At 47.1% G+C, this 12,500-nt stretch overlaps 1 protein-coding gene across 3 annotated transcripts in view; it reads left to right on the forward strand.

Annotated features, from left to right (window-relative positions):
• Window positions 1-12,500, forward strand: part of cadm4 (cell adhesion molecule 4) — a 304,741-nt gene that overhangs the window by 222,889 nt on the left and 69,352 nt on the right. For all 3 annotated transcript variants that reach the window (XM_063199001.1, XM_063198997.1, XM_063198998.1), the window contains exon 2: window positions 4,527-4,673. In XM_063199001.1, the coding sequence (XP_063055071.1) occupies window positions 4,527-4,673 (147 nt within the window). The remainder of the gene's footprint in view (window positions 1-4,526; window positions 4,674-12,500) is intronic.

The raw sequence follows: 12,500 nt of genomic DNA on the forward strand, positions 1-12,500 counted from the left end.
ATACATCTTGTTTAAGGAAAACAAACCTCACCTCTCCCCCTCCACAATAACTGCATGAGATATATGTAACACTTATTTTTCATTTCATTTTTTTTCTTGCTTATGCCAAACAGGCACACATAGTACGCACACACAACACACACGCACGCACACATAACACACACGCGCGCACACACGCGCGCGCGCGCACAAGCAAGCACGCACGCACGCACGCACGCACGCACGCATGCAAGCACGCACGCACGCACGTACGCACAACGCATACACACCACTGGCTCGGTATGATAGAGAGGAAGGTTTCCTGTCTCTCTTCCTCTACTCCATTTCACCTGCTGCTCTCCGTCCCGGTGGTAGGTGGGTATGTTTTGGTGGACTTAGTGTGCTGTCTTGTCTCTCCTCTTCAGCGAGCAATCGGCTGTAAATTTAGTAGCAGCCTCTTGGCAGATAGCAGAAACAAGGGTGACGTCACCGCTCCGAGTCAATGGCGTGACTCACTCTGAGTAGGGGCGGGGGTGTGGGGGGACGGGAGACGGGGGTGTGGGGGTTGGAGATGTGGATAGAGAAGTACAGACTGGGAGAAAAAGGCAAAGTGATACAACAGAGAGTTTCTGAGAGGTGTGTGTGTGTATGTGTATGATTTTGTGTGTGTGTGTGTGTGTGTGTGTGTGTGTGTGTGTGTGTGTGTGTGTGTGTGTGTGTGTGTGTGTGTGTGTGTGTGTGTGTGTGTGTGTGTGTATGATGGTGTGTTTGTGTGTGTGTGTGTGGGGGTGGGGGGGGGTCGAAGCTGAAAGAGTTTTAGGGGAGCAGAGGTATGAAGCTACAAAGCAGGAGAGGAGAGGAGAGGAGAGAGAGAGAGAGAGAGAGAGAGAGAGAGAGAGAGAGAGAGAGAGAGAGAGAGAGAGAGAGAGAGAGAGAGAGAGAGAGAGAGAGAGAGATGGATTTGATATAATAAATAGATGGTCCACAGAGAGAACTAACAAGCCAGAGAGAGGTGGAGATGGGGAGAAAAAAAAAGAATATTTCTGTCGTGTAATTGGGTTCGCGCTGTGCGCAACACAAAATGAAAAGGCCAGTCAGTCTCTCCGTCCGAGCGCTGCCCTGGTGTGCCCGCCGACAGACTCTGGACTCAGGTGCTGGCTGAGATAATGATTTACTCAAGACCGTCACCATACGCCCCGTGTCACGCAATTAGACCAATACACCGCCGGCAGAAGTCAGAAGGCCAGAGAGACAGACTACTAGCCGAGAAACCTTGATAGAGCACACCTCCATAGGTGAAGCGCCACGGCAACTGTGCTATTAGCAAAATGTTCAAATTAGCTGTCGAGGGCGAACCATCTCTCTGTCGTTTCAGAAGCTATAGAGGAACATTATACCCGTGTTTGAAGATGATGGCTGACTAAAAAAACAAACATAATGTCTTCAATCCCTGGGGAACGGGACTGAATAATGTATATTCTTTCTTTATTCTTCAATCCGCCGTCTAGTCACAGCAGATATACTTTTCCTTACGTTTAATGTGTTCATGGCACTGGAAAAAGAAGCAGCAAATCGATGTAAATGGTCTGAAATTGCGTTTGTCGCTGCTTTAATTGCTAAGGGTTTTTTTTTCTCCCCTCTCAAATAATGTCTCTTTTTTGCCAGCACTGCCTGGAGTAGAGTAGAGTGGTTTGTAGTAGTGGCATTAAAATCCGTAAGCTCAAGAGCAAAACCTGGAGTCAAGTAACCATCACGAACGAATCTGTCAGCGGGCCCTCTCCGCAGAGCACGGAGCCATTACTCATTTTCAATAACACACCACAGGCTGCCTAATGGCAGATATAGGGAGACGAGCGCGGGCACCATGTTTTGGAGGGCTAGCCAAGTGCCTAATGCAGCTGGCTAATGCTAATAAAACTGATACGGATTAACTGCGTAATACAGGGGATATTGCTGCTAATCGCACCCTCGCTCTTAATGGCAAAGGCACAAGTCTCGTTTCGGACTGCTGGCTTGTCTGTCATTCTCAGGTTTTGCTCAAATGACTGCTTTATTGTTTTATTGCCTCAGAAATTATCCCACTTTTGCACTTTTGGTTTTGCAGTAAAGAAGACTATCTGATAACTGTCTCACTGCTACCTCTCTCCACATATGGCACCACAAACTTTTGACACATTCTTTGTAGACCTTCAGCATTTCTCTTTATCTGCAGCAAATTCACTTCAAAGAGGTCCTATTGTACATAAATGCAATAGGCAAGTCATTCTCAACACTATTCAGACCTTTGCCAACGGGCTGTCCATCTGCTGTTGTGCTGGCTTTAAGTCCCTGACCATCTTGAAAAACACAACGCCTGCCAAGAAAGGCCTGTGAATGGCTGAAAGTATCCACAGGACCCCATCTCTGACACTTCACACTCTAACTTTTTTACCTTTTTGTTGGATTTTTCACACCACCCGTTGCTTTGTGCAGGGGTCCAGCTGTCTCATTGTAGTGTTAGAATTGCATTCAACTACTGTAGGGGCTCTTCTGTCTGGCCAGTCAGGGTTTACTTCACCATCCTCAGTGCAGAAAAAACAGCTTCTTATCTGTCATGCTTGGTTAGTCTATAAGAGATTTCCGATTCACTTACCAGGATGGGATTGTGCTTAGCGAAGAAGAACCTCCAAGCCGTCAAGATATCTGCTGATTCCAAGACCACAAAGTAAACCTTTGTTTGGTATCATCTTGTCTTAGTTTTTTTTAAAGATATTTTTTGGTATTTTACGACTTAATTGATGATAGGACAGTTTGAGAGGTGGACAGGAAGCGAATGGGGAGAGAGATGGGGAGGGGTCGGCAAAGGACCCGGGCCGGGAATTGAACCCGGGTCGGCCGCATGGCAGACGAGTACCCTACCGGTTGGCCACTGTAGGGCCTATATCATCTTGTCTTATGAGCAAAGACTTGCGTCTTCCTATGCCTACAATGTGCACTCTCGTATGTTATATGTTCAGCTGAATAATCCTCTATCTCATGGTTGTGAAGCAGTAGTTTTCCATTTCACACACAGTCCTCTCACCGCAGATCGAACTTTCTTTACTCGTTTGGTTTGTTGTAGTGGTCATCATTAACCTCTCAGCTGTGGTTGTTGACTCAGGGATAGGGCAGAAACAAGCTCAGTAATACAGTAGACCTCCTCTGGAGACATTATAGGGAAGGTTGTCCAAGGCTGCCCAGGGCGAGAGCCAGATATAGGGCTGCATCAGATGGGAGGATTTGGCTTCGAGCTCGGCCAGACATAGTGGTCAGCAGTTGCGGCCCTCTCTATCTGGATGACCTTGCTGGCTGTTGCCTGCGGGTGTGTTTCGTGGAAAATTCGAAAATCACCAGAAACCCCAATGAATGATGTAAGGCCATGGAACAGTGTGGGGTTTCATTTATTCCATGCGAGTCAACAAAAATGTTTTAACCAGATATACATGGGTTCTCAATTTTTGTTTTCCCTTGACTGTGCGACCCTGGCTGCGCACAACTCAACCTCTGACTGTTGGAAACAGCTGTCGGTCAAAAAAATAGCTCACGTGGTTGGCTGCCCGTCTCTAGCCCCTCCTCACAACCATGGGTGCAGCTAGGGGGGGAAGGTGTTACAGATTCTAAGGGCCTGAGCACTGACAGGGGCCCTTTAGGGGGCCCAAGAGCACTGACAAAGGCCCTTAAGGGGGCCCAACATTCAAATCTTTCATATGGCCCAAACATTTTTACGGCACCCCTGCTCACAACACCGTGTTTATAAACAAAAAAAAACATGTAGTTCTCGATAAAGTGCATGAGGGCGGGGCCCAGATCTCCAGGTTTGTATTGTAGCCCAAAGGTTGGCTCTGGAAGAGTCTGTCTCTGTCTCTGTCTCTGTCTCTGTCTCTGTCTCTGTCTCTGTCTCTCTCTGTCTCTTTCTCTCTCTCTCTCTCTCTCTCTCTCTCTCTCTCTCTCTCTCTCTCTCTCTCTCTCTCTCTCTCTGTCCCTCTCTCTCTCATTTGCGTATTTCAAAGGTTTGATGTTCAAAAGCGTACCCGACAATTTCTCTTGTGTGTTCTGCCTCTCATTACGCAGCTATCTAAACTAGCTCACCCTCTCTCCCATTCCCACTCCCTCTCCCTCTCTCTCTCTCTCTCTCTCTCTCTCTCTCTCTCTCTCTTCTTCTCCAACCTCTCTCTCTCTCTCTCTCTCTCTCTCTCTCTCTCTCTCTTCTTCTCCAACCTCTCTCTTCATTTCCCCTCCTCTCCCCCAATCCTCTGTTATTCTATCTCCTCCTCCTCTCTCTTCCTCTCCTCTCTCCTCCCCACTGCTCTGTTCTACTCTCTCTTCCTCCTCTGTCTCCTCCCCCTGTCTCCTCCCCACTCTCTTTCCTCTCTCCTCCTCTCTTCTGTGCTTCCTCTCTCCTCTCTTCTCCTCCTCCTCTTCTCTCTCCTCCTCCTCTCTTCTGTACTCCCTCTCTCCCCTCTTCTCCTCTCTCCTCCTCTCTCCTTTTTCTCTCTCCTCTTCTCCTCTCTCCTCCTCTCCTCCTGCAGCGCGAGGCCAGGCAGTGGAGGCTGAGAATGTGACGGTGCAGGAGGGCGGGACGGCCCAGATCTCCTGCCGCCTGCAGAACTACGACGGCTCCATCGTGGTCATCCAGAACCCGCGCCGGCAAACGCTCTTCTTCAACGGCACGAGAGGTGAGCTGCCGCCACCCCCCACCTGCAGAGTTGTATAAAATATACAGCAGTGCATCTCTTGTGTATCTTACAGTGTATCTACCTCATTAAGTACAGTGGAATAGCTATGGGTGTAAATCACAGCCTCCATGTCGATACGATTCGATATTGTTTTCTTAAGGCAGCAATATGATTTTATTCGATACTTAAGATTGCCCCACGATAGGATACGATTCAATTTGATTTTTTTTCCCAATTACTATTCCACTTCTATCCCTTTGAGGAGTACCATCCCAAATATGTGATTAGAATTTTGCCCAAATTTTGAGTTCTCATTATGATGTCATAATGTCTTTGCGAGATTTTTAACACAGACGTCTATAGGAGCTGTAGAGTGTTCCAGTAAAATTCTAGAAGAACCTCTAGAAATTCCTTACTCCTCAAAGGGTTAATATGTTAACAGCTAGACTATTGGGCAGGGGCCAGCCATTTTAATATTTTCGATACATAAGAATGCCCCACGATATGATTCAATACAATCATCGTCCATAGGATCGATGCATCGATACATATTGATTATGATATTTACAGCCCTAGGAATAACTGGTGTATAAACTATGAAGGAACTAGTGGTGTAATTGCATCAGTAACAGGCACTTCTACTTCTACTCCATATGCCCCCGCCCCCCCTCCTGTCCCAGCATGCAACACTTACAGCACCCAACACTCCAGTACCCCAGAACTATCTACTAACCAGACTACTTCATCCAACCCTACCTCACCACCTTTCCACACTATTTGTGACCTGTGCTGGTTTGCTTGTTATTTTTAGTGCGTTCTGTGACGCGCTATATCGTTCAATCTGTTGGAAACAGGTTTGCACTGGACATACATAGATCGAATGACCTTGTCTCTTTCTGTGGTCAGTGATAAAGAAGCACTCACATACTCACCTGGTCAGTGATAAAGAAGCTCTCACATACTCACCTGGTCAGTGATAAAGAAGCTCTCACATACGAAATATGTGCGCACAAGTGCAGATCAATGTTCCATACCAGACCCCATCTCCACCTCAATCCATCAGCTGCCCAGTCAACCTTGTTATTACACATACAAGCAGACGCAGACGCACACACACACACACACACACACACACACGCACACACACACACACACGCACGCACGCACGCACGCACGCACGCACGCACGCACACACGCACACACGCACGCACACACACACACACACACACACACACACACACACACACATACATGCACACACACACACACACACACACACACACACACACACACACACACACACACACACACACACACACACACACACACACACGCACACACAAACACACACACACACACACACATACACACACACACACGCACACACACACACACACACACACTAGCCATCTTCACCCCATCCCACGTCTCTGTACAACATCTGTTCGCAGCACTCATCCAGGTTTGTATTTTGTTTCCCTACTGCGGTTAGCAACCAAGAGCCCCAATGCCAAAGATTAAGAGCGTCCATCTTACGTGAACAATATGACCATGCCAATGTAGTGCAGGCCAGGGCAATGCCACAATGAAATGTATTATTATTTATTTTTTTGAAGAGATGACAGTGATGAACACGTTGTAGTTGATGAACCGTGGAGGGTGTCACATGACCACAATATGGCGGCATGCCGGTAATGAGGTGAACTCTCCACCGCACCTGACCAGACTGACCCCACCTCTATCTCTATCCATCACCTGCCAGTGGACCCCTGCTAATACACACACATGTGCGCGTACACGCACACACACGCACGTACACGAACACACACGCTTACACGCACCCATGCACGCACACATGCATGCACACACACTCACATGTACACACAAACACACACACTCATGCATAGAGTCAAAATACACAGACACACACATAAGCACACAGACACATACACATACACATACACTCGCGCGCACACACACACACACACACACACACACACACACACACACACACACACACACACACACACACACACACACACACACACACACACACACACAGGTATGCGTACACACACTCATGCACACTCAACACGCACACTCATACACGCACACACACGCACACAACACACAAACATGGAGAGAGTCCAAACACACACACACACACACACACACACACACACACACACACACACACACACACACACACACACACACACACACACACACACACACACACACACACACACACACACACACACACACACACACACACACACGTGCACACAAACACTTTGGTGCCCTCCTCCTCGCCACCCTGTCAGTGGACCCCCCTGGGGGAGCACCTGTCCTCCGTGCCCCAACGACGTCTTATCTTAATCCTAGATTAATGGCACACTGAGCACCAAAGGGCCTCCCTCCCTCCCGCCCAGGATGGAGAGAATGGAGAGGAAAACGCAGCCAGCCAAGGGAGAAATCGGAAATGATCAGGGCCCGGGCAGACACTCAGAAGAAAAACAAGAGAGATGATGGCAATAGGAGGGGGATGACTGATGAGATGAGAGGGGGAGAAGGGGGAGTGAGAGAGAGAGAGAGAGAGAGAGAGAGAGAGAGAGAGAGAGAGAGAGAGAGAGAGAGAGAGAGAGAGAGAGAGAGAGAGCAAGAGAGAGAGAGGGAGAGAGAGAGAGAATGTGAGTAATGAGAGAAAGAAAGAGACAGCAACATAGAGAGAAAAGTGAGTGATGAGAGAGAAGGTGTGAGAATGGGAGAGAGAGAGAGAGAAAGAAGGAGGGACAGAGAGAGAAAGAGAGAGAAAGAAAGGGAGGGAGGCATGGAGAGAACCCAATACGTCCGAAGATGAACCATGAATGACTAATATCAGAGAGAGAGAGAGCGATAGAGAGAGATTGAGAAAGAGAGAGAGATAGAAGGAGAGAGAGAGAGGGGGGGGGAGGGGAGTCAGGGAGGCATGGAGAGAGAACCCCATACGTCCGAAGATGAACCTTGAATGACTAATATCAGCTCCCAGGGCACCATCGAGGTGTTCATTTAGAGCCCTGACCAATAGTGCTCTTGCTCCGCGCCAACACTGCTCGCCACTCCGCGGCTAGCTAGTTAATATGCCAGCTATTACTCCGATATTGGCCGAAGCCGTACACTGCGCCTTGTGCATGCATACCAGCACTGCCTGGCGGTGTTCGTACAAGACTCTGAATTAGGTTCTTAACCGGCCCGTTAATGGAAGCTGATAAGCCCCTCTTAGTGGACCAGTGAACTGAGCCATACCTCTTTAGAGACTTGTCAGAGTAAACGGAAGGAAGGAGAGAGAGAGAGAGAGCGAGAGAGATAGAGAGAGCGAGAGAGAGAGAGAGAGAGAGAGAGAGAGAGAGAGAGAGAGAGAGAGAGAGAGCGAGAGAGAGAGAGAGAGAGAGAGAGAGAGAGAGAGAGAGAGAGAGAGAGAGAGAGAGAGAGAGAAGGGCGTCGAGAAGGACATTTGTCTCCACCCCAACACCACTACTACCACTGGCATCACATAAGAGGTGGGGGTAGTTTAGATAGTATAAACAGTTTGCAATAGAAATTTGGCCAATTGTACAAATAGTTTGATGTATTTGCCCAATTTAGGAGGGCTGGTGCATCTTCTTACAGCAGGGGTATTCAATTAAAAGGAATTTTTCAAATTCCTTCCAGAAAAGGGGCTGTACATAGAATCTGCAAAACCACAAGCACCACAGTGTCCGAGGTTAGGGTTTGAAACAAGCGGATAGCTTTCCAGACAGAACAGATACAGTATTTGCTTCTCTATTTCTTAGTAGCCTAATGATGGTCTATTTATCATTCCAATGAATGCATAGAAGAGATATCACCAACCTGAAGCATTAGCAATTAGTGTTAGTGATTTGCAAATTATGCACGGGCACAGATAGCTCACTTATTTGTTTTTATTTTGTTCAGACCTTGTGGGGGGGGGGGGGCAGAACTTTGCCATCCAACGGCCACATCTGGCCCCAGGGCCTCCATTTGAATAGCCCTGTCTTACAGTAATACAAATGACTATAGGCTACATTAAAGAAGAAGGATCACCGCACTTTACTTTGGATTACTGATGACTGCACTTCACCAGCACCTGGAACCTGGCTGTGCATAGGAGGTTCAGATCTTTGAATAGACTATAGGCTACATGTTTACATGCATTCAACAGATATTCATTCCTCTACGAACTCTTTCATGCAGAGTCTTCTATTATAAGCTTGTTGTTACCAAAATGCTAATGACCAAATCCTACTGTAATCTGTTACTTAGACTCTCAATGATGTCACAGCAATGCTGCTAGTATATGATGTAATTTAGCTTTTTCAGCAAACGGTCGGATCACCAGCAGTCCCATCTGCATGAAACAACTACATGAAGTAAACATATGGAGTACCTAGACGTTACTACATAGTGGTCCATGTACCATGTTACCTTGAAAAACAGTTGGATTAAATTGTGCACACCCTCGCACAGTATAAGTTGCAGTGTTGGCCCTACCATGGCTTAACGGTGGTTTGACGGGTTATGCGTCTCTCTCCCAAACATATCCTGTCTCTCTCTCAAACTATATCACAAATAAAGCCTAAAAGACCAAAAAGAAATGTTTTTATAAAGTTGCGTTAATTCAACAGTAGTCTGAAAATGTTCTCCCATTCAGTTTTAGTGTAACATTCAAGTCTTTGAGTGTTGATCTAACACTTGGAAGTCATATGCTCTAAAACATTGTTCAATCCAGTTCTCTAGGTGTCAGTTCAACAGTCAAGGAGTTGAATGAACACTAAATCATTTGGGACCATAATATCGCTAGAACAGTGTTGAATTAACACCGCAATTTTTTCTGTGTTACCCATTCACCATCCGTGTTGCCCATTTATCTGTGACGACGCATTGAATGAATAATAGACGATATTGCCAAGCCTTACATCAGATCCACCACGCCACGGCCTCACCCGTGTCCATTGTTACGGGGCCCGGCCTTAGCAAAAAAGTTGAGTCCATGCCTACGAGGCGTAGAGAAAGGTGAAACAGGACATTGGACAAAAGGCCTGACATTTACTGTGCCATTTAGTGTGGAGTGGGGCCATTCATCGTCTCTGTGGTGGAGATGTCTTCTCGTGTTCCCACTGCAGCACCATAGCACAAAAAGAGCATAGAAAGTCATTTTTCTTTTCAGACAGATAGACAGACATGTCAGTCCAGGCCCTTGCGTACATACAATACCCACACAAAAGCATGCCACACATCCATTTACATTGCAGACGCACATGCATGCATGCACACACACATCCTCACACAGACACAAACACACACACTCACACACACACTCTCTCTCTCCCTCTCCCTCCCTCTCTCTCTCTCTCCCCCTCCCTCCCTCTCTCTCTCTCTCTCTCTCTCTCTCTCTCTCTCTCTCTCTCTCTCTCTCTCTCTCTCTCTCTCTCTCTCTCTCTCTCCCTCCCATACACCTTCTCCCATACACAGCCATAAACACACGCAGTGATGAGGTCGTAAGTACTTACACATATCGGCATAGCAGACACAGGAGTCTCGTACATCCCATTCTTGGTCATAAACACAGAGTCTTTTATTGCTTTGCTCCACCTCTGATGGCCCTAGCAATATATGTGGCATTGGAGGTGAGTGTGTGAGAGGGTGTCATTACACACCATTGTTTGTCGAAAAAAAGCCTCTCCCCATCGAGTGCTGCGACACGCAAAAAGACATCCGGCAAAATGAGGGAGGGAACTCATGAGGACTTGCCAGCGACGTGCAGTCGATACAAAGCAAGTTTGGGGTACTTATATCAGACAAAAGCCATCGAGCTCCTGTCACAGTCAGCCAGTTATTATCATTATTTGTTATTATTATTTTCTTGGCCCTGTCGATTTCCTACCCACCAGTTCCGCCTCAAAAGAAAGAGTTATTCTTTCCCTCGCTCACTCACTCCAGCAGCCAAACCCATGCTCCGCGCTCCGCAACCCTTCACCTCTCCTCTGCACTTTTCCATTCTGCCATCTTCTTTCTTTCTTCTGCAGTCATGCCCCCTCTTTCATCCCCTCCTCCCTCCCTCCACTCCCTCTCTCCCTATCTTAATTTGTCTCTATCTGCCTGTGTCTCTTTATCTGTCTCTCCTTATCTCTCCTTCTCTCTCTCCTTCTCTCTCTCCTTCTCTCTCCCCTTCTCTCTCCCCTCCTCTCATTCCCTCTCCCCTTCTCTCTGTCTCTGTCTCTCTATCTGTCTGTCTGTCTGTCTGTCTGTCTGTCTGTCTCTCTCTCTCTCTCTCTCTCTCTCTCTCTCTCTCTCTCTCTCTCTCTCTCTCTCTCTCTCTCTCTCTCTCTCTCTCTCTCTCTCTCTCTCTCTCTCTCTCTCTCTCTCTCTCTCTCCTCTTTTGTTCTTCTTCACTGTCTCTCTCTGTTCTTCTCTCAGTCCCCCTGGGCCATGTCAACAGGCATGGGCAGGTCTGGGTCAGCACTTTTTCTTGCGCACGTCTTGTGGTTTCTTCTTGTGACGTGACCCTTCTCTTTTCTCTCCGTCTTCCAACCTTGCTCATCTCATCTCATCTCATCTTGTCTCGTCTCCCACCTCCTTACTGATCTCTTTGAGGTTTTCTGGGCTCCCCAATCTTGTTGTCTGAGCCGTGTTATTTTTGGTGTTGTTTGTTCTGTTATTTTTGTCCTCCATACGTCACTTCACTTGTCTATTGTACATATATCTATGTTGTACATGTACTGTATGTACAGTATTTACTATCTATCTATCTATCTATCTATCTATCTATCTATCTATCTATCTATCTATCTATCTATCTATCTATCTATCTATCTATCTATCTATCTATCTATCTATCTATCTATCTATCTATCTATCTAGTCGTATGTCCATCTCTCTGTCTGTCTGTCTGCCTGTCTACCTGTCTGTTTGACTTTCTGGCTGTCTGCCTACTAGTTTGTTTGCCTGCTCACTTGTCCATCTCTCTGTCTGTCTGTTTGTCTGCCCTGTCTCACACCAACCCCCGTACCCCGACCCGACCCCCCCCCCGCTCATTATTTTTCTTTTTCCCATCCCTCCCTTTGGTCATCATCCATTGATCTTCGTCCACTTGCATTTCTGTCCATCTCCTTGTCCTCATCCACCCGATGTACTTGATTTGATATATTGATCTCTCCATTTTTTCTCCCCTCTATTTCCCTCCCCTTCTTCCCTTATGTCTCTGCCTTCTTCTCAAGACCTACTGTATTCCCTCCATCATCATTTCTCTCTGGTCCACCCGCTTTATTTTCCTCCTCCATGGCTGTGCTTTTTTGTCCTATTCTCCAATACTCAAATCTATATCTTCCTCTCTCTCCTCCCTCTCTGTGTCCTCCGTTTCTGATTGTTCTTCTCTTCTCTTTCTTTCTCAAGTTTTCTCACTCTCTTTCTTTGTATTCTCCCTTTTCTCTTCCTCCCTGTCTCTGTATCTCGCTCTCCCTCCGTCTTCCTCTCCCTCTCTCTAACCCATCCATTTTTTTCTCTCTTCCCCTCTCTCTCTCTCTCTCTCTCTCTCTCTCTCTCTCTCTCTCTCTCTCTCTCTCTCTCTCTCTCTCTCTCCCTTTCTGTTTTCTTGTTGTCTATTTTCTTCCTGTCTTCTCCCCTTTTCTCTAGCAGTCTCACTCTCTTGTCATCTCCTGCTTTTCCTTTATGTTCTTTCTTGTCGCTTTTCCCTCCTATTCCTCTCCTCCTCCCCCTCTCTGTCTCTCTCTCTTCCGTCGTTCGCTCCTCTCCTTCTAACATTCTCTCTCTCTCTCTCTCTCTCTCTGT

This window comes from Engraulis encrasicolus, chromosome 5 (assembly GCF_034702125.1).
Source record: "Engraulis encrasicolus isolate BLACKSEA-1 chromosome 5, IST_EnEncr_1.0, whole genome shotgun sequence".
NCBI classification, from domain to species: Eukaryota; Metazoa; Chordata; class Actinopteri; order Clupeiformes; family Engraulidae; genus Engraulis; species Engraulis encrasicolus.